Source organism: Pteropus alecto, unplaced genomic scaffold (genome assembly GCF_000325575.1).
Source record: "Pteropus alecto unplaced genomic scaffold, ASM32557v1 scaffold395, whole genome shotgun sequence".
NCBI lineage: Eukaryota > Metazoa > Chordata > Mammalia > Chiroptera > Pteropodidae > Pteropus > Pteropus alecto.
The window spans coordinates 169440-192481 of record NW_006438643.1 but is presented as its reverse complement, the minus strand read 5'-3'; the positions used below and the strand labels follow the sequence as shown (position 1 = coordinate 192481).

General features: G+C 41.0%; 1 protein-coding gene across 1 annotated transcript in view; it reads left to right on the top strand.

Moving 5' to 3' along the window:
- Nucleotides 1–5147: 5147 nt before the first annotated feature.
- DNHD1 (dynein heavy chain domain 1) overlaps nucleotides 5148–23042 on the top strand; it is a 58682-nt gene continuing 40787 nt past the window's right edge. The window contains 6 exon segments of the mRNA XM_025049463.1: nucleotides 5148–7356; nucleotides 7640–8438; nucleotides 11208–11381; nucleotides 15873–16076; nucleotides 16157–16267; nucleotides 17824–17980. Coding sequence (XP_024905231.1) covers nucleotides 6903–7356; nucleotides 7640–8438; nucleotides 11208–11381; nucleotides 15873–16076; nucleotides 16157–16267; nucleotides 17824–17980 — 1899 coding nt within the window. The 5' untranslated portion in view covers nucleotides 5148–6902.

Sequence of the window (23042 nt, the reverse complement as noted above, 5' to 3'; positions counted from 1 at the left end):
CTCTCCTTAATCACCAGGGCAGTTATTTGCACCTTTACTGCTCCCCTTAATTCCCCACCTCACCTTCAACTATCCCGCATCAGGTGACCAAGTTTCATTTTTTACAGAGGAAATGGAAGCTCTTAAACATTGGCTCTCAGAATAATAAAAACAAATTCTTAGAGCAACCCACAAAGCACACGTTTTCTCCCTGTACAGGAAGTTGAAATTCTCTGCGAGCAGACCCTGTATTAAAATACAAGTCTAACTTTAAAATCCATCTTCTTTTTACTATACCAGGCTACCTCTCAAAATAATATCTATTGAGCCCCTACTTTGTATGGGTTGATGTTGGTATGTATCATGCTTGATCTTAGTTAATCTATGACAAAACTGCAAGAGATATTATCCTCACTTAACAGATGAAGAAGAATCCAAAATGTACTAGAAGCACATCTTATACACAGTTACCTGCTGAGAAGAGTGGCTCTGATCAGCTATTTGCCTTTTTAGCTTTCTCTTGAACAAATCTTACACAGAAGGGTTTATTAGGGATGTCAGAGTTGCTGACCAGAAACTCCCTACTGAGTGGCTTCATGTCTACCAATAACATTCTTTCCTTGGGAAGTATAAATTCAGGTAAAACAGCTTGTGAACTTCCCAATCTCCAGAAACAGGAATAGGGACCTGGGATGTTGTGCTGCTGGTGGGAGGATTCTTCCACATCAACATTTGTGTGTATCCTTGCAATAAACTTATATATAATTAAACTTCCAGATGATTGTAAATTATCTGTTTCCATGTCACATAATAACTGCTGGAGAAGGGCTAGGAATATAGAAGTTTTTTGAACTTCTAGAGTTTATTTGCTTACTCAACTGCACCAAACCTGTCCCTAGGCATGGAAAAACAAGTGTCCCTAGATCTCATCCATCAGTTAGTCTCTTAATTTTCAATCTCTGATGTCCCGATTCTTTCCTCTCCATACTTAGAAGAACGTTCTTCCTACCATCAATCTTCTGTAGTTGCTGAAGTCTCCCTCAGGTCTTGCTGTAAGTAGTCATTGGCAAAATGAGAGCATATGAGGTTTCAAGCACAATAAGAATAAACAATGATAAAGCTTTATCCCTTTACTACAAACATTGAAGGGTTGATATTCCTGCCACTGTGGATTCAGAACACAACTACCCATACCTTTCCTTTGCAAAGTCTGATTCCTTTGAGGCTATTCAAGTGTGCTACCCTCTCTGTCCTTAGTAACTACCACTCTCTTACCTTCCTCTACATAGCTAGCCCTTGGTCTTCCTATCCACCTTAATGTTTACATGGACACTCCATTCAGTGTTTTGGTCTAGTTCTTTGACCTAATCTTCAATGATTTCCACTACCTTACCTGCAATTCCCGTAGTTATAGCCTGGCCATTTGTCTTCACCGCACACTGCTCTATCTTCGAAGCACTATTACTTGCATCTTATTTACGAACCATATTCCCACTTTATTTACTGAACTATTCTACTAATGTTAGGTAGCTAGTTAGACATGAGCGACGGGGAACAAAGTAATAGGGGCCCAGCCTAGAGACCACCCAGAGAACACCCTACTGGTAGAGAATCCCTCCTGCATCCCCAGAGACTAAGGAAAGGAGGGTCATGATCTTAGCGGGCTACAGACACCTGCGCAGACATCTATCCTAATTTGCACAGAGTTTAAGCTTCATTATAATACTACGTTTGTTCCTGGAAGTTCATAATCTATAACAGACTGAATTCTGGGTAAGCACATGCACATTAGGCCAAGAGTTATATAGCAACCAAGTGTCAATCAAAATGACCTCACTTGCCAATCACCTAAAAACACCTTTGTAACCACCCATCACGGCCCTGAATATAATGCAGACCTCTCCTTCCCCTGAGGTTACAGCTCCCCATCTTCCAAGGCTATAACCCTTCAATCCCCACCCCCCCACCCCCCACCCCAGCTGAGGTATGTATCATTTCCACATAGCCAGCTTGAGGCTTGACCCATCTTCTATCTCATAATATGCTTTTAATAAATGAACATTTCTCATATTCACTGAATTGAAATTCATTTCTTCATCAGTGATGAATTAGAGGTGTGTTACTGGAACTCCGATCGCTGCAACAGTAACATTACCATTCTTTGATTTCACTGGAGCAGTCAGGCCATTGCTTCTCCCTTCTCTATATTAATACCTTCCTGTCTTTAGATTCCTATCCAGCTTAAATTTTAGTGAACCTCTTGGAATAGCTTATTTCCTTCTCTTTTTTAGACTTTTAGATAAAATGAAACACATTTGTTCCTGTGTTTGGACAGATAAAAGCCACCCCAAGAAATCACTATAGAATAGATTTATATCACAAGGAATCCATGGTTACCAGCTTCAAATGGTGTCTCAGCTGCTATAATCCCACTGGATTTTCTAGTTGTCTCTCCCACTCGCTTCAATGAATATTTCAAATTAATATTCCTAAATCTCTTATTAGCACACACCCCTACCACAATTCTCTCTGCTTTCTGCAGATAATCCAATTTCTTACTTCACAGAAAAGTAGAAGCTATCATTTGGGAACTCACAACAACTGGTTACCAGACATGGTTACTCACCCACATCTGCATCATTCTCTCCTCTCCTGTCTAAAACGGAGCAAGCATTCCTCTTAAAGCCAACGCCTATATTCTATACTTTGAATTCTAGTCCTTCTTTCCTTCCTTGGGAATCTGACTTTTTCCCACCTTACTAAATTCTAAACATGCTAAAGACTCCCCTGTTAATACCAAACAATACCACTCTGTACCTCATTTTCCCTCCAGCTCCATCCTATTTTTTTCCAATTTATAGCTAAACGGTTGAATACTTTGGCCCTCTCCATCCATTCCTCCACCTAGTCTTTTGACTTCTACAACCTCCATTCTATTGAAATGGTTCTTACTGAGGTGATGCTGGCTCACCATGTGACCTTCATATTTCTGAATCCAGGGTTATTCCCCAGTCTTTAGTTTACTTCACTTCTCAGTAGCACCTGGTACTACTATCTAGTTCCTCATCATTGACAGTCATCCACTGGCATCTGTGATTCCACTCACATACTTTTACTACTGCCTCTTTGGCTGCAGCTTCGTAGCCTCCTTTGCTGGCTCACCCACCTCCAGCCTTCAAATCTAAAAGTTTCTCTACGCCCTGTTCTTTCTCAAGTCTATTTTTTCTAGGATTGTTTCATTCCCACTTTGAGCTTTAGTTACTGATAACTCCCAGATCTCTCTTTTGAGCTTCCTGATTGACATCTCCATTTATGTATCTCAAAAACATCCCCAACTCAATGTGTTTTCTCATGAACTTTCTATGCCTAGTACTCACTCAATGGCAAAAGCTAGAAACCTCACTCATCGCCTTACTCACTTGCCAAATCCTAACAATATACATTTCTAAATATCCCTTGATTTTGTCTGCTTCTCTCCATCTCCACAATCTCCCACACAGATTATTGGAACTGCTGCTTCTCCCCATATCCACTATTTGATCCCTCCAATCTGTTCTCCATTCATAGGCCAGAACACAAACTGATGCTTAAAATGTTGCAATAGCTTCCTACTCATAAGATAAAAACTGACATTCTACACCTGACCTAGAAGGCCCTGCATGATCCAGCTTCTGTCTACCTCAGCTTTATCTTATCAATTGCTCAGACACTGGACTGTCAATACTGTTTGTTGAATTGAACCTGACCACACTTCACTCCATCCCTGTGCTCTGACTACACTGACCTTTGGATTCTTCTCCAGCAGTCCTCAACCATTTTGGCACCAGGGACCAATGCTCCTATGAGAATCTAATGCTTGATGATCTGCGGTGGGGCTGAGGTGGTGATGCTAGCGCTGGGGAGCAGCTGCAAATACAGATGAAGCTTCACTCGCTCACCCGCCACTCACTTCCTACTATGTGTCCTGGTTCCTAGGCCACTGACCAGTATGGGTTTGCAGCCCAGGGGTTGGGGACCCCTGCTCTAACCTATCATATACTATTGCAGCTCAAGGCCTTTGCACCTGATGTTTTCTGTCTTGCAGTGCTTTTTCCGTACTTTACCTATTAAACTACTCATTCTTGAATACTTAGTTTAAATACTGTTTCCTCAAAGATCTCTTTCCAGACTCCAGCTCCCATAATTCCTCATGTTTTTGACATGTAGCACTTCTACCAGTTGGTCATGAGGTCATGAGGTCATGAGGTCTATATTGCTCACCATTGTATCCTTATCATAGTGCCTGGCACATAATACGTATTCAATAAATATTTGTCGAATGAACATTTTTCAGTCTTCTCCCAGCTCACTCTGCTATATACATGACAAGAGAAAAACTTTTAATTAAGAGACAAGTGAATCTGCATTTAACCTCTGCTGTTTTTTCCCATAGCATTATCACATGTACTTTATTAATTTTTTATTATTTGTGTCTCCCACTAGAATTTATGCTCCATAAGCCAGGAGTTTTTGTCAATGTTATTATTTTGTACACTGATGTAACCAAACATCTAAAATAATGTTCAACATAGTTGATAATAAATACTTGTTGTGTGAAGAAGGCAAGAGAGTATAATTCCAGAGCAAAAGTCTAGAGCCTGGCTTTAGAGAGAAGAGCACCTCTTATTGGTAACAGGAAAGAGGGAGAGATGGATGAAAGAAGATCTAAGTAGCTTTTATTTGGATTTGGGAGCTTGAGACAGTTCCTTTTAAATAACATGTATGATGGTTAATTTTATATGTCAGGTTGGCTAGGTTACAGTATTTAATCAAACACTAATCTAGGTGTTGCTATGAACATATTTTATAGATGTGGTTAACATCTACAATTAATTGACTTTAAGTAAATGAAATTACCCTCAATAATGTAAGTGGGCTTCATCTAATGAGTTGAAGGCCTTAGAGCAAACACTGAGATTTCCCCCAGAAGAAGCAATTCTGCCTCAACTGCAGCATTAATTTCTGTCTGTTTCTAGCATACTGACCTACCCTTTAGATTTTAGACTTGTCAGCCTCCACAATCATGTGAACCAATTCCTTAAATAAATATCTTTATGTATATATACCTGTATCCTATTGGTTCTGTTTCTCTGGAGGACCCTGATTGATACAGCATCTAATTTTTTTTCCAAAGAGGAGGTGAAGTTATTAGAGAGTAAAGAAGGAAATGGAAGGTGAGAGAGTACAGGAAATTTGAAATAGTCTTTGTACAGAATGGAAGAGTGAACTGACAAAAGAAACTTAATTAGATTTTTAGGCAGTGTTGAGGACTCAACTGAGGTTACTCAACAGATTCCCTGGAAAACTATTGTTTTAAGGCCTTAAACTTTAAGATCTACTGTGACTCTCTGACTCTTCTTTGTCCTTCCCAGGAAGGTTGCCAATGCCATTATTTATGCCCTCACTGAACCCTGTTATAGCTTATTCACCTGTGGACATCGGGGAAAAGAGTGTTCACTGTGATTTAAGCCTCTAGTTGTCCCTCAGTATCTATTGTCCCCTTCTTTCTTTACCAATAGGACCCCTGGCTTTTGTCTGGGCACATGCCCACTGAAAATCAAGATTCGATTTCGCAGCTTTCCTTGACGCTAGGTGTGTCTATGTGATAGTGATATGTGCATTGCCCAATTGTGCTCTTAAAAGTAGGCTCTGAGGTGGGAGCATGCTTGATGTGACCCAGGCACAGCAGGAGTCGAGTGAATGGGGAAAGAGAGTCGGACAGAAGATCACAGAGGTAGCAGGCAACTGAGCAGATAGCAATTTGTAGACCATCATAGAACTTTGGCTCTCACTTGAAGGGATGAGATGATAAGACTTCTGTGAGTTTTGTGCAGAGGACTGACATGACCTGTTTGTTTGAAAAGGGTCACTGGTTGCTCTGAAAAGAGCAAATTGTAGTCACAAGAGTGGAAGCAGGGAGACCAGTCAGAGGCTATGGGATAATCCAAGTGAGAGGCAATAGTGGCTTAGACCAAGTTTCTATCTAGCACTTAAGGTGATAAGAAATAGTTGGATTCTGGATATTTTGAAGCTATAAGCCAACAGAATTTGCTGAAGGATTAGACATGGGATGTGGGGGGAGGAGGGGATGGGAGGGAGAGAGAGAAGTCAAAGGTGACTTTAAGGTTTTGACCTGAGCAACTGGAAAAAGTGGACTTGCCATTTACTGAAAGTGGAAGACAATGAAGAAACAAGTTTCTTGGGACAGGGGGAGGCAGTTAAGGGTCTGGTTGGGGATATTTCAAGTTTGGGATACTCATCAGATATCCAAGTGGAGACATTAAATAGTTCAAGTAGTTCTTTATGGCTACACACATTTAGATTTCAGAGCTATGGTGGGACTATCATATGCTGAATTTCTACTTTTGTTTTAATCATCTAGCTCCCCTACCCCTGATTTTGAGCTTCCTGTGATCAAGGATTTTATCTTATTTGGGGTTTGGGAGGAGATAAGATGGGGTAGGTGGATGTGAGGGGTGGGGATGGTCCCAATGACATAGGTCATTGATGCCTGGTGCTAGCTTAGCTGCTTAGTGAATGGATAAACAGATGGATTACACCTGCCCACGATGCCCTAAGGATTGCTACTTCCCCTAATCAAACGCGTCATTCTTTTTCAGACCCAGCCAGGCTGACCCTCTATTCCCAAGGCTTGAGGGCAGCGAGCACGTTTGGCTTGGCCCTGCCCCCTGGGTCCCGCCCCTTCCTTTTCTGGCTCCTCGGGCACTCCAGGCGTCCTCGTGGGTGGGAACTAAGTAACCGTTCTAACAGCTGGGAGGGGATGGAGCTGCGGTTGAGTCCATGGCGCACGATCTGCTTCCCTTCACCCGCTAGGACCACTCTCGCCTGCTTCCCCCAGTTAGGCTCTATCCTCCCACGCTCCCATGGAGCCCTCTTCCCTCCCTCCTCCACCTCCTCCTGCCAGACCGGTGTTTGCCACTTTTCCTTCTCTGTTTGCTCTCCTTCCCCCACCCCATCCCGATCAAGTAGTTCTTTATGTCCACTCCTCAGCTTTCTGTCCTCAACAGAAAGCCAACCGGCAGGCAGACGAGACTGGGACTTTGCTACCTCTGAGTGACGACCTGTTTCTCTTCTTCAGGCGATCGCCAGGCTCCAGTCCCAGTGACGGTTCCTCACTTTGTGTATCAGTTTTGCCTCTACAAGTGGTCACACGTGTGTCTGCCAGTCTCTGCGTGTGGGTGGCTGTGAGTAGAGGGAGCCTGTGCCTAGGACCCAAGTCTAAGTTCGTCCATTTCCCCAACAGGCACTCCTTAATGAAACCTCGTCGGCAGATCTGTGTCCCGTCCCTTGTCTTGCCTCCTGTACCCCTTAGGCCAGGTGAGGGGGACAGTATCCTGGGGAGTGGGAAGGAACTCTTGTGCAGGGAGTGCCCCACTGCTGTCCAGGGCCTGCTTCTTACCAGAGTTTTGGGGGAAGCTGTAGGTAGGGTCGAGGGTCCCAGGAAAGGCCCTCTGCTGGTTTGGCTCTGCCTTGCAGCTCCTGTTTCCCCCTGTCCTAAGTCCCTCCTTTCCCCTTTCCCCCAACCCTTTTGACCCTGACCACACCCTGCCCAGAGCCTAAGACCTCTTCTCTTGCCCCTCTCTTGTTCTGGGTCAAACAGGTGAGGCCCAACAGCCAGGAACCTGGAACTGGCAGTCGGAGCCTGAGCAGTGGGCAAAGTCGGTTCGCCAGCAATTGAATGCCGAACTCCTCTTGGTCTCAGAGAGGAGAGTGGGCTCCTCTCCTGAAGCAGCATCATCATCTGATCCCCTTGAGTCTCGGCACTCTCAGAGGAGACAGAGGCAGTTCCTGAAGGCAGGGACTCAGTCCGAGCAGCCCAGAGGGCTGGAGCTCCTGGTAGCTGAGCTCCGAACTCTGTTCTCAGCTGTGCTACAAGATGGCAGCCCTGCAGCTTGGCACTACCTGCATGCAGTGCTGGGTCTCCTTCCCCCATACCGTGCGCTGCTAGTGGGCCACCTTGATTTGCTGCCCTTCTTGGAGCAGCTGTACCACTGGGCACCCTGGGTCCTATCCCAGCTCCAGCTGGACCTGCTAGATGCCATAAACCAAGCCTTTCCCCGAGACATCTCTTTGTTAGAGAATGCCTCCCATGTTGACTGCTGTCTTCAGAAGCAGAGGTTCCATCATGGTTCCCCACTCCCAGCGTGCCCTTTTGTGAAGGCCTGGAGGAGTAGGCAGCAAGTGGAGGAGGAGTTGGCCACATGGCTGCGACCATTGACTCTGCCTGAGCTACAGCACAGCCTGGGTATTGTTGGTGCTGAGGTGGCCCTGGAAGAGGCCCATTGGCTAGATGGCCTTAGCCTCCTTCCCCTGGCACTGGCAACAGACATCCCTGTACAGTATGAAAGCAATGGCACTGAGTACGCAGAGGAAGAGCCTGGTGGAAGAAGAGAGACTAAGTAAGTGAGGGATCCAGTCTGGGGCTTTGAGCAGAAGAGAGAGAGAAGCCAGTTTATGGGTACCCCTTGGGTTACTTGGATGTCTAAAGCCAGCTCCCTATTGACTTAAGGGATTAGCCTGACCATAAGCCAAGCTGGTGAGAAGCTGCAAAATAAAGCTGGTGGTCTTAGTGTTAATCCCCATAGAGAAATGCAGAAATTCATGAAAATCAAAAGTCAGCTATGAGGAAAAGCTTCAGAGGAAAAGCTTGAGTTTCCAGAGTTTCCAGATTAAAGACTTTACCTTTAATCAAGCTTGACTTTGTCAGTATTTGCTCCAAATTTATGGCTGGGTCAAATTTTTTCTGAAGCCTTAGCACCTTTATGGTGGACAGATAGGCTGGCTCCTAGGGGCCCTGATCGCAAGTGGCCAATGCCAACAATTCATGCCTTCGATAGCCCCAGCAAACTCTTTCTTTTTCAGAGACCTGCCATGTGCTTTGAATGTATGTTTCCTCTCATGGGGGAACCTAATTGAAGTGAGAATGTATGGAGATGTTGGGAAGGGGTCAAGTTTTCTGCCCTCTTTTTGGACCTGGTGGTAAACCTCTGAGGCCTAGTTAATGTGGCTTAATGAAGTTCTCCAGGACTGGTCTCCCAGACATTGGTTCATTCAATAAGTATTATTGGATACCTAATATATATCAGGAACTTGTAGATGCTGAGGATACAGAAGTGAACAAGACAGACTCAATCCCTTTTCTTGTATTTTACACTTAGGAAGATAGATGTTAAATAAGTTGATACAAGTAAAACATAATTACAAATTGTGATAAGTGCTATAAAACCAAAGAACATTGCCTTCCCTCTGGTTGCTCCTCCGGTGTGTGTGTGTGTCTGTGTGTGTGTCTGTGTGTGTGTCTGTGTGTGTCTATGTACACAGTTAGGAGAAAACACATCAGAGGAGTTTGTGTTTAGAATTAAAATATCTTGCAGGTTAGGAGGTAAAATAAAAAGAAAGTTTCAAAGGGAAAGGACCAGTCAGTAGTGTTAAATGCTACTGAGGCAAGTAAGAAAAATCTGAAACAAGTTAATTGGATTTAGTAACAAGGAGGAGGTTGATGAGAGCAGTGTCAGTGGAGTTGTGTGAGGAGGAAGCCAGATTGTATTGCATTCAGGAGTTTATTGGAGATGAAGTAGAAATCGCATTTTGCTATTCTTTCACAAAGCTTGGCTTGAAAGAGAGAGAGAGAGAGAGAGATAATAGGACAGCAGACTGCAAGAAGAGTGGTGTCTGGGTAGAACTCTTTTTAAAAAAATATGGAGAGATGTTCATAGCTCTTAAGACAGTGCTTGAGAAGTGGGTACTCTACAAACATATATAGAGCAAATGAATACATATAGGCTAATGGTAAGAAGAGAATGAAGATAGCTCATGAAGAGGAGATAAGAGATCCAGAGTGTAAATCGAGGAATTAGCCTTGTAGAGAAGAAAGGTCACTCCTTCCTCTTAAATTGGGGGAAAAGATTAGGATGGGGGTATACGCAGATAAATATGTGGGAAGGCAGCTGAACTTGAGGGAATTTATTCATGGCTGAATGCCTCATTTTTCTCTGGGCAGAGAAGGGAGGAGACTGGGGCTTGGCAAGGCTGGGCATGGGGAATTGGTGGAGGGCTGGAATAGCAGCTGAGGACACTGGAAGAGATAGCTGCTTGAGGACTTGTACTAAGGCATAAAAGTAGAACAAGCCTGCAGTTGAGATTGAACACCAGAAATCTATAGAGGAGCCAATATTCCTGGTTCTGTGTTCTTCTGAACCTACTTAGATCATGTAGGATTTTAATTGTTAAGGAAATGAACCTTTAATAGCAGTTATACCTTTAAGATGTCCTGATCCAACATCAAGGTCATAGACCCTATTGTTGATATGAACTTTAGAATAGGATTGCACTGTTATCCCTGGGGTAACTTGTTCTATTGATTTAAGTTTGGGTCAATTAATGACACTAGTATAATTTGACTGGTTAAGTCAAAGTTTAATTGGAGGGAGGGAGGGAGAGAGAGAGAGAGAGAGAGAGAGAGAGAGAGACAGACAGACAGACAGACAGACAGACTGAGACTTTGTGCGCACTCTGAATTCACTCCAACCAAAATTGTTAGTCCAGGTAATTAACATTTGGCTTCTTGAACAATTGACTTTTGTAATAATTTTGTTGACTGGTACGGTAGCAGTGTGAGAACATTGACAGTACTGGTACAGGCTTGAGGGGGTTGAAGAATACACCATTAGATCCTGGCTAGAAAAGAAAGGGTGTGAAGCTAGAGGTTGGGTGATGATAGGGGAAGAGCAAGAAAGAGAGGGAGGGAAATGAGGCAGGGTTGGAAAGCAGGTATAATGGGGGCAAAGATAGGAGATCTAGAAGGTTAGGAAGGTTGCCAGGGAGCAGAAATCCAGGACCGTGGGCTTGCAGGGTGACAAGTTGGGAAAACAAAAGTATCCCCACTACTTTTACTCAGTATTGCATAGTACTTATTTCATAGTAATCACAATCAATCCAGAATGATTATTCATTTATCAGAAAGGGTGGAGTTGTCCATGCACATGTCTGTGTGGATATAATTGCCTGGCTGTGTTGCATCATGGACTATATTTACTTGGTATGTGAACACTTTTGGTGGAATAGATGGTAGAAAGGCTCTGATAGTGCCACATCGGGTCCTCTCACTGGCCAATGGTGGCAACCTGATATCTTTGCTCTGCTTTGTCTCTTGCTTTTTTCTCATACAGGTCACGTCTCGACTCTGAAGTTGCTGGAAAGAAGACCTTCCAAAAGAGCAGCACTGGCTTTTTACCTGGGACTTCCCTCCTGGGTAGCCAGGTGATGACCATTCTGAAGACAGAGAGAAACTTGAAGAAGATCCACTTCCTCTATCTCAATGTGGCTCCTAACCGGTACTTTAGGTAAGAGCCTAAATCTAGACCTCTTCTTTTTTCACTCCCTGATTTCCTCCCATGCTATCTTCCCCTTTGCCTCTTCCCCATACTCACTCCTCTCCTGTCCCTTCTCCTCTCCCCTGTCATTTTTCCTCTATCTGTTTCCGTCCCTCTTCCCTTCTCCTCAGCCGCCTCCTGGCCACTCTTCCCCTCCTCTTCGCTCCCCTTTGCTCTCACAGTCTTTTGTCTTAGTCATCCTCTTCTACTTTTTGCTCTTCTTTATTCGATCCTAGAATGATAGAAGCATTTGGTCATTACCTCAGAAGGGAATTTAATGGTGATCTTTTCCAACTCTAATGCATGAATCAGGTGCTTGTTCAAATCTTTAGTGTCAGGGAAGTTTTGTGTTTCTCAAGCCATCCTGTTTCTTAGACTGTACCAAAATGTGCTTTTTTTCACAATTGCCTCTTCATCCCAATTTTATCTCTGAGGCTATAAAAACAAATCTCCTCCTTCCACATGGCTCAAGAGGAATTCATTCACTGTCTTCCATTAGATCCAAATCTTACATATTTTTAAAAGTCCTCTTCAAATCCCATCTCTTCTCAGAAATAATAATAATAATTAGCATTAATGAAGCTTTTCTATAAACCAGGCAGTTTGCTAATAAACACATGAGATGTGTTATTTAATCCTCACCTACCAGGTAGGTGCTGTTATTTTTTCCATGTATGAGATGAGTAGACTGATGCATAGAGAGGTTAAGTAACTTGTCTAAAGCCACAAAAGTGGTGGAAACAAGACTTAAACCCAGGACTATGTTAACTCAAAAGTGTGCCCTTAAGCAGTATCTGATATACACACTTCCTCCCCAAGAGCCTTATTTCCTATATACACTGATCTCTTTCTCCTGGACTTAGGTAGCACTATTGATGTGTATCGTCTATTCATTTACTGATCAATTCATTTAACAGACATTCACTGAGAGCATTGTGCCAGTTATTAAGCAACTGTGTCTTGGCTCTGAGTCTACTCTTCTCTCTGCTTTGTGATACTGGGGCTGAGACTATAAACCTCATTTTTTCAGCTGGCCCCCATTAGGTTTGATTAGTAGGGGGTGCTAGAAGGGGACTGGACAGCAGGGTAAGAGAAGAGACTGTCTCTTTTGCTTGCTCTTCCTGTCAGCATTGTCCCAGAAATGGTCCTTCACCCTGGCAGCGGCAGGCACTTTCTGAATCAGCCTCTTCATAATCCTGAGAAGTACCAATACCAATTGGGTAGCACTTTCCATCAGAATTCTGAGTCTCAACTCTGCAAAGCCCCCCCTCCAAACTCCTGAGATACTAGTAAGAGCCAGGAAGCATCTCCTTAGAAATCCAACTTCCAACTCTACAAGCCCCTCCTCCAAGCTCATAGTTTCTAAGAACCTAAATCTCTTCTCTGTGTTCCTCTAGTTCTGAGGCTGGCATCCATTTCCTGTAGTTATTATCTCTGTGCTACCTTAGTGCTCCCTTTTGCTTTTTCAGTCATCTTACACCTTTTAAAAAACACGTTCTCTCTATTAAATTTACTTTGTCGAAATGCCTGGTGTGACCTTGGTTTTCCTGACTGGACTCTGATTGATACAGTTCTTGATATTATGAGTGATCCCAGGAAACGAGCCTCAAATATGCAGTTCTGATATTGGTTTCATAATGTCCTTAGCCTCAAACAGTACTGAGCTCCTTGCTAATGGAAACTAGGATACTACTAATCCATGACATGCAGTGGCATCACAATTAATTAAATTATCACTTTTGCTGGAGTGTGATGAAGCATCTACTGCCACATAGTGGCTGCTACTCTCGACCACCTGGCAGTAATGATAGTAATGGTAGCAATGTGGGATGAGAGGTCTATTGACCATGGTGGAAAGCTCACAGAAAGAAAATTACAAGCTTAGAGCTTTAAATTATCATCTCAGTCATAATCAGAGAAGCAGCACAATCAAAGATAATTAGGTACATTGAGAGACAAGAAACCATGAGCAAGAGAACTGAAAAGGCAGCATCTGCCAAAGAAGAAAATCAGTGAAGTGAGTTTAGCATTTGGTGCTGCTTTTTCCCAAACAGGCACCTGTTAGTTCCAATGGAGGCAATTGTGTGTTTTACTCTACCCTCCCAAAAGACTGAGAAGAGGAGCTGAGCTGTTGACAGACTCAGGAAGCTCAAGAGCAGAAGTAGCAGAAGTGCCTAGGACCCACAGCAAGGAGGGAGGTGTTTTCTGGTTTAACATATATTGTAAATAGGGTCCCAACTCAAAGCCCAGGGATTTAATTTGTGAGTTCTCTGATGGGTTTATAAGATGATATTATATTTTATCCAGATATTTTGCCCAGTTTTTCTAGTTGTTCTTAAGTGGGAGTGTTGGTCCAAATTTCTAGTGCACCTCAGCAAAAGTAGAAACTGACAGTTGTTGTTTCATTTTGTTTATTTATTTGCCATGTAACAGGTTTTAAAAAATGTTTGAATTTATCAAATTTTTCTTGTCTTTGTCCTAGATTTTGAGTAATATTTAGGGAGGAATTTATTCCTTCACTTCCTTAGAGCGTTTTCTCTACTGTCACCATCACCTTCCTACCCTTACTGCCCCGTTTAAAATTGCACTCCCTTCTTCTTGGCACTACTAGTCTCCCTTTTCCTGCCCCTTGCCCTGCCATTTATTAGGTTTATTATTTAGTAGGTTTACTGTCTTTCTTCTCCAGTGGAATGAGAGCTCTGTCAGGGCAGGTGTTTCTGTTTGTTATGTTTAGCATCCTCAGGGCTTAGAACAGTTTAGCATAGAGTACAAACTCAGTAATATTTGTTGAATGAATGAACGAATGCATGAATTCATTCATTCATATTTAGAGGGGATAAATTATGAGTTCAGTATAGAACTTGCTGTGTTTCAGGTACGTGCAAGAAGGCAGAGAGTTTGAGGTATTTTGGAAGCAGTTGAGTACATGGGTCTGAGACTCAGGAAGATCTTGTTTTGCCCCATTTACTCTCTAGCATCACTTAATATTCCAGCTGATCTGAGCTCTTTGAAGGCAAGGACTATGTAGCAGTTATCTTTATGTCTTCATCTCTGATCACAGCCTGGACAGAAAGGTAACTTGATAAATGGTTTAATTAAGCTCCATGAAGACATGAACTAGGTTTTTCTTGTTCACTTCTGTGAACAGTGTCTGACACAGTGCTTCGCTTAATAAACATTTGCAGAATGAGTGACTATACCCCCAAAGGAGCAGTGGCCATTGGGAGTGAGGAGAATGCTCCGTTTTAGAAGGTCACAGGGACAGGGCTCCATTAGGGTAGGTAGCTGTCCTGTGGGAAGCTAAATGGTCTAGTAGTTAAGAGAGGGGCCTTGAATTAGGTAGATTTGTTTTTAAATCCTGTATTATAATTTCCTTAACTGCCTTGGGTGAAGTTATGGTTTTTCTTTGTTTCTGTTTCTCATCTGTAATTTGGTGATAATAGTGCTTGAAAAGATCTAGTTACTTTGTCAGAAATGAAATAAGGTTTTTATATGACTTGACTTAGTGAACTCATTCTGGTATCTGTCTGAACACTCTTAAATCACTTGTTTAACAACGTATTCTAGAAAGTTGAGAGAGATAAGAGATAGAGGAGGAGCATTTTATCTTTTAGGCATTAAAGGCATAGGACCTAGGACATACAGCTTTTAAAGGGCTTTAGAGTATATGCAATGCTTAAAAATATTCCTGGCTCTGTTATGAAAGGAAAACTGCAAAATAAAAAATAATAAATGCTTTATTAAATGAGACATAACATTAAGCTAACTACTGTAACTAGATAATAGCTGTTATACAGCTACATATAAATTGTATTTAATGTGGGATGTAGGTGCATTTTGCTGAAGTAAGAGAATTTTGTAGGGTTTTAAGATAGTTCCAGAGGTACCTCTTGTTCACTAGGTGGCAGTTTTCCTCTTTATGATCTGTGCCTAGTCTAGTTGCCCCCTGCTTTTCCCTATTCTCAGTTACTCCAAATGGCATTCTCTGATTATCTCTGATGTTATTTCAGTACCTAGAGATATATATGTATTTTATCATTTCCAAGATGTACACTTTTTTCACATTTCAACATCTCTGAAATTGTTATGCATCTTACAATTTGATGAAGTATCATATTGGCAGCATTTTTTGTTTTAGTGTTTCATCTGCAGCTTACAGCTCATGGCATCTTAGATTTGATGGGATGTAAGGTATCTGAGTTTGGAGACAGGAACTTCTTGGAACTGACTAGGGGCCTTTTTCTTTCTTCCCATCTATCTTTGGCTTCCATTTCTTTTTAATAATATTTATTCCATCTTTCTAGTTTGAAGATCATTCTGCTCTTTTTCCCTTCTTTCTACTTTCTTCTACCTTCTTTCCTGCTTTTTTTTTTTTTTTTAATCTCCTCTTCCTTCTTTTGTCCCCTTCTGAAGTCTGCATAAGTTCCCAGGGCTCCTACTAATCAGAGCCCTTTTTTAAAGGCCCTACAGCCTGGTGGTGGTACCACCAAACAAAGTGAATCCTGAGCACTACATCTTCTCTCCCTTTGGGATCCTGCATGTGCACCCTGTGGAGGGCAGTGAGACAATGACACTGGGTACCTGGCACCGCCACTGTGTGCTCTGGCAACAGCTCCAGTTCATTCCATTCTTCAAGTATTGCCTCTTACGCAAGGCTTTGGCTTGGTAGGTGATGGTGGGTATGGGATTTGGGGAGAAGTGTTGCAGACAGCAGCAGCATGTTGTCACTTTCCTCTGATCTGCAGCTGGAAGAAGAGTGTGAAGTTGCAAGGGCTGGCCCGGTGCCAGACTTTCCTGGGGAAGCATCTGCTCTTTGTCGTACCCCACTTTGGAGCTGGGCTGCTCCATATTAGCAGGTGAGGTCTTCAAAACACAACGCCAGTGGATTTTGAAAAATCATTTTTACAAAAAGTAATAGCATGTTTCTTGTAGAATATTTAGGAAATACCAAAAAAAAAAAAAAAAGCTCAAAGAAAAAACATTTTTAATCCCTCCACCCACAAATAACCACTATGAACATTTTGTTGCATATCCTTCTATTTTTACATATTGTTAAGTAACCAGTTTTTTTTTTCTTTGAATAATATAGGCTGAACATATCTCCATGTAATTATGTATACCTACATCAACTTGTCCCAGATCAAATCTGGGGATTTAACTCGGTGTTTGAATCCAAACTCTCTGCTCTTTCCATGGTATTACTTAGATTCTTTTTCTGGAAAAGCTTAGTTGTTCTTATTTTCAGTACTTTCTTGCTTTCTCTGCATTCCTCAGCCACTCCAATTGTCTTCTGTGGTAGGTGATGCAATCTCAAACACCTATGAGGCCCAAGTGGGAGCTATGGAAAAAATTCAGTGGGTTAGGTGCAAGACATTACAAAGTTTGGGGCCTGTAATCTGGAGATTGCATCTAAAGAGGACAGTCATACTCAGTTCCAGTTGACTTTTGCCATTGGGGATATAGGTCCAGCATGTCAGCCACCTTATTTTTCAGGATTTCCTGGAAATCCACATTTTGTTTTAAAATTTCTTAGTTTTACCTGGTTGGCTCCAATTTTTATTAAAACACTGTGCTGGTCAACTCTTAGTGGTACCTATGAAAACCTTTTCAGTCTTAATTTGGCCCAGGGGCTACCAATTTACAACCTCTGCTCTAGGCATCCTCCAGTCTAGCCTAATCCTCAAGGTGTAATTAAAAGCATAAGGGCTTGAAGGCTGGACTGATGTGAATTTAAATCCTGAATACCAGCAAGGGTCTTTACTCTTTAAGCCTCAGTTTTCTGATCTGAAAACTAGAGATAAAGATTTCTGCTACACAGCTATAGTGAGAATTAAATGAAATTGTGAATATAAAGTACCATGTTTAGTGCCTCTTACTATGTACTAAATAAATGACACCCATTATGATCATCTTATGCTTATTGGAGGCCTTTACTCTTCAAGGATATATAGAGATGTGTTCTCAGGGGTGATGGTAGGGGAGTGGATAACAGAAGCAGGTTTCCTCAGGGATGGTCCGCTCATGAAGAAGTTGCAAGTTCATCACTGATGATCCTGAAACTCATCTGTCCATCTAGACTTTTAGGGCCTTTGGCTTCCTCTATTCTAAGGAGGAAGCCTCTGTAGTCTCTCCTTTTAGGTCAGACCTTGGGATCTATTTGAGCTTCTCTCCTGGAAGAAAGATCACTCATGTAAATGTTTGCACATACCCCAGGCCTTTCCCAAAGAATTCCTGGGTTTGAATTCTTCCAAAGAACTCTCAAGAAAAAGCTGTCACTGTCAGTCACTGGGAACATTATAATCTTTCTAAACGTTTGCTCATTCGGAGGTGAGCTGGGCTAGGAAGAGGTCAAAGGTGTTCAAGGAAATAGGACTGAGATACCAGCTCTGACCAGCTTGGCCTTTGATTCCAGACTTCTACAGGAGCTGCGCTCTGTGTCCTGGCTCCCCCAGGAGCCAGATCAGAGCTACCAGCTGGTGGATCTGCAGCAGGCTCTAGCCAGGGAGAACTACAAGGCTCTGCGGCTGCTCTGTCGCTGCCTGCACCTCTGTACATCCATCCTTCAAACGGTAAGAGAACCTTTTCTCCAACCTGAACTTGCCAGAGTTCCAGCCTCTGCCTAGCTTATGCTCCTCCTGGAATCCTCTGGGTGGCCTAGACGCTGCATTTGGCTTAGAGCCATTGTCCTGCCCAGCAACAGCAGTCTCTGCTCTGGGGTGGATGGATCAATAATAGGTGAGCAGAAACTTAGGCTCAGTCTTTCCCTAAGGGCTGGTCCTGGCCTTAAGGAGGGAGGAGAAGGAACATAACATCGATTTTTCAGAAGGGCTGGTCCTGGCCTTAAGGAGGGAGGAGAAGGAACATAACATCGATTTTTCAGTTGTTTGTGCCAGAGGCATTAGGGAATTTAAGATTTGGAATCCCGATCTTTCGTGCTGCAGGGCTTATCTTTGAACCTATCCTGAAACTTTAGAAGGCCACTGGCTGGTAGAAGCATCCAAGTTGGAGTCCTTCCTAATTATGCCTACTTTGCATCAGTCATACATGATCTCGGCCTAGGGCTCTGGGAGGCCCTGCTGTACTTGCCTATTGCCCATGACCTACCATTCCTACTTTGTTGTCTGTCAGGTGGGGCTAAATACACAGTTCTCTGGCTAATAATCACCATGTACAGATAGTCCAGTTCTGATAGAGGGGACCCACCCAGATTTTGTGAAAATGAGAACTGATGTAAAAGAGAGCCTTGGTGCATTCATACAGGGAAATAGTCTTTATCTTCCAGACAACAGCTAGACCTGCCATTGCACTAAACTGTGGGGCGGAAAGTGGGTAGAGATGCTCCATAGCCTTTCTCTACCTCCCAGTTCTTAAATCTCACCTTTGTTTTAATGTTACAAAAACAGTGGTAACTTTTTTTATAGTCAGTAGTAGTTTTTTTTTATTATTATTATTAAGGTATAATTTACATGCAGTAAACTTTAAGTGTACAGTTTGTTGAAATGTTTACATATATATATCCATGTAACCACTACTCAGATGAAAATCTAGAACATTTCTAGCACCTCGGTAAGCTCCCTGGTACCTCTTGACAACACCCCCGCAAAGGTAACCGTTACTCTCACCTCTGTCACTATTGATTAATTTTGTCTGGTTTTGAATTTCCTATAAATGGAATCAGACAATATGTGCTCTTTTCCGTCTGGCTTCTTTTCACTCAATGTTATGTTAGCGAGGTTTAGCCATAATGTTCTAGGTAGCAGTGGTTCACTCTTTTGTATGCTATATAGTGTTTCCCTATATGAATGTACCATAATTTATTTGTTAATTCTCTTATGGATGGACTTAATTTTTCACTATTATGAATAATGCTGCTATGAATATTCCTGTACATGTCTTTTGGTGGACATAAGAACTCATTTGTTTGGGGCATATATTCTAGGAGTTGTTGCTGGAATAAGGTTTATGTATGTTATGCAGTGCCAAACAGTTTTCTAGAGTGGTTGTACCAGTTTAAAGTCCCACCTGTGATGTAGGAGACTTCAGGTTATCCTGTGTTCTCATCAACACTTGGTATTGCCAGTTTTTAATTTTAGCCAAACCAGTGGGTATACAGTGGTATCTCATTGTGATTTTAATTTATGTTTCTGTGATCACCAGTGATGTTGAGCCTCTTTCCACATGTTTATTGACCATTTGGTACCCTCTTCTGTGAAGCATCTAACTCTCTTGCTCTTTTTTAATTGAGTTATCTGCTTTTTTCCTATTAATTTGTAGGAATTCTTTGTGTATTCTGGATATGGGTCCTGTATCAAAATTATGTATTGTAGATATTTTCTCCTAGTCTGTGGCTTACCTTTTTACTATTTTAATGGTATCTTTTGATTAACAGAAGTCTTCATTTTCTCGAAGTTCATTTTATTGATCTTTTTTGGTTCATGCCTTTTGAGTCCTGGTTTAAGAAATCTTTGCCAATCCCCAAAGTCATTTAGATATTCTATGTTTTCTTCTAGAGATTTTATTACCTTTTCTATTTCAGTCTATGGTCCATTTCAAATTAATTTTTATGTATGGTGTGAATTAAGAGTCAAATTTTATTTTTCCGACTTACAGAAAAGACTGTCCTTTCTCCACTTAATTACGGTGGTGTCTTTCTTAAACCAGGTGATTATTTATGTGTGGATCTGTTTCTGGACTTTTCTGTTCCATTAGTCTATTTGTCTATCTTTTTGTCAGTGTCACACTGTCTTGATTATTGTAGCTTTATGATAAGTCTTGATATCTGGTACTGTAACTCTACAACTTTTTGTTATATAACATTCCCCTGGCTATTCCAGGTTCTTTGAATTCCCATATAAAGTTTAGAATCAGCTTGTTAATTTCCACAAAATAATTTATTGGGATTTTTTTCATTGGTTTGCTTTGAATCTATAGATCAATTGGAGGAGAATTGATAACAATATTTCATTTCCTAATCCATGAACAGGGATCTCTTCATTTAGTTTGATTTCTTTAATTTCTCTTAACAAAGTTTTATAGGTTTCCTGTAGAGGTCTCGAATGTATTTTATTAGATATAGTACTAGATATTTATTACTAGATATTTCTTGTTGCTATTTTAAATGATATTTTTAAACATTTTTGTTTTCTAATGGTTGCTACACCACACACAAAATAATTGTGAAAGGAAAATCCAGAAATCTTTAAGAGATAATATAGGATATGATTTTTATTAGTTTAGGGTTTCTTAAACAAAATATAAAAACCATAAAAAATCAGTAAATTTGTCTATATTAAAATTAACTTTTTAAAAAGCATCATAAAAGATCGAAAAGACAAGCAAATGCAACATGTGGAGCCACTTTCTGTGTTGCTAGGTAGAATGGACTGGAACCCCAAAGTGGGGGAGGGGTGAAGGTGAAAGAAGGATCAGTAATCATCACAGCTGGTAACTGAACTGTTACTGACAGTTTGTAATCTGTGCTAAATAAAAGCATGCTGCTGACCATTTAGAGTGTAGCAATACCGAATAACTAAAATAGAATTGAAACATTAAGGAAATAATATTAAATGTGAGTGTTTGGCAGGTACCCTTTATCAGTTTTTAAGAATGCTCCCATCAATTCCTAGTTTGCGAAGAGGTCTTATCATGAATGGGTGTTGAATTTGTCCAATGACTTTTTTTTTCTGCTTCTATTTTGATAACCATGGGATTTTTCTCCCTCAGCCTATTAATATGGTGAATTGTCGGTGTTAGACCACCTTTGCATTACTGGAATAAACCCATTTCCTTTCTTTCTTTCTTGTATAACTTTTTATTTTTATATAATTTCATACTTATTAGATTGTTAATTTTGTCCCCTTTACATTATCATTTATGCTCTTTCTCTCTCTACATTATTTTACTGAATCGTTTGAGAGTAAGTTGCAGACATCAAGTCTCTTTAACCCTAAATATGCCAGTGTGTTTTTCCTAAAAGCAAGGATATTTTCTTCCATTACTACAGTACAATTATCAAAAATTAGAAAATTTCAGTTTGATATAATTCTATTATCTAATCCACAATCCTTATTAAAAATTTGCCAATTATTCTAATAATGTCCTTTATTGCTATATATATTTTTTCCTGCTTCAGGATCCAATCTGGAATCATGCATTGCATTTAGTGGTCACTTCTCTTTAGCCTCTTTCCTATGGAACAGTTCCTCTGCCCTTTTTTTGGCTCCTTGTCTCACACTGGGACAAGTCTACAATCTGACATGTGTTCCAAAGCTGCCTTCTCCTCCAGATCATACCAAAATCAGTCGTAGCTGAGGTCTTGCTTGTCTTGTTCCCCTTCCCTATTTTGCTTCCCTCTCTCTATTAGAGATTTGTTTTCAGAAGATAGTACCTTCAATACATCACATTAACCCAAACTGCTGCCTCAGGGTCTACTTTTAGGGAACTCAGAATGAGAAAATATGTATTAAACCAAGCTCATGCATTGTTTTATTCAAATATTCTATAGCCACAACGATTATTCTTATCTACTTTATCTTTCAGTTTTCTGAGAGATACATGTTAAAAATCGCCTCCTATGACTATAGATTTGTTAATTTCTCCTTGATGTTCTTTCATTTGCAAACATGTATTTCAAAATCATGTTGTTATGTGCATAAAGCTTCATAACAATATTTTGTGATGACTTTATTGATATGAAAAAGTCTTCATTCTTGTTACTACTTTTCTACTAGAGTTGTCTTGTTTGATGTTGAGAGCATCAAGCATTTGCTTGATTTCTCTTCTTTTATCCCTTTGTTTTTGACCTTGCTTAGTTATTTTATGTGTATTTCTTCTAAATAGCTGGAAAACATTTAGTCTGAGGGTCTATGTCTTGCGATAGGTTTATCTTCTTTATTATGATTACCGATTGGTTTGGACTTGTTTTTCCCATCTTGTTTTGGTATTATTCTTTTTCCTTTGATTATTCCTCCTGTTTTTTGTCCTTTCTTGGATTGCTTGCATTTTTGTTGCTATCATTGATTTGGATGTTATACTTTTTATTCTTCTCATTGTTGCCTAGGAACTACTCAATGCCTACTCATCTTAGTTTTAGAATCTTCATTTTTTTTTTTTTTTTTTCATAAACTCTTAGCTTGGGGAAAGCCATGTAATTCAGTTCTGGGCAATGAAACATAAATGGAAGTCACCGGGAAAACTTTTAAACAAAGCAGATCTAACTGAATGTCTTTTTGGACCTTTACTCCTGTCTTATTGCCTGACCCTTGGATGAATTTTTTGGTGATAGAGAAGCCATCTCACCATAATAAGGATGAAAGTCATAATAAAAATGGAGGAGGAAAACAGAAGGAGCTTTGTTCTGATTGATATTATTGGGGCAATATGCCACCCAGGGACTTTTGATTGCATTAAATAAAGAAACCTTTTCATTGCTTAAGCTGCACTTTTCTAGTTTCCTCTTTCTTGCAGCCAAATGCATATGTAAGATGTTTATACACCTGTCCAACAGGTGTAGCTGTTAAACTTAACATGTTTATGTCTATGTCTCTATCATATCTTTTTCTAAAAGAGTCCCTCTCTGGTCACTCTGTTTAAAATTTCAAACCCCCATGATCACCAGCATTCCTAATCCCT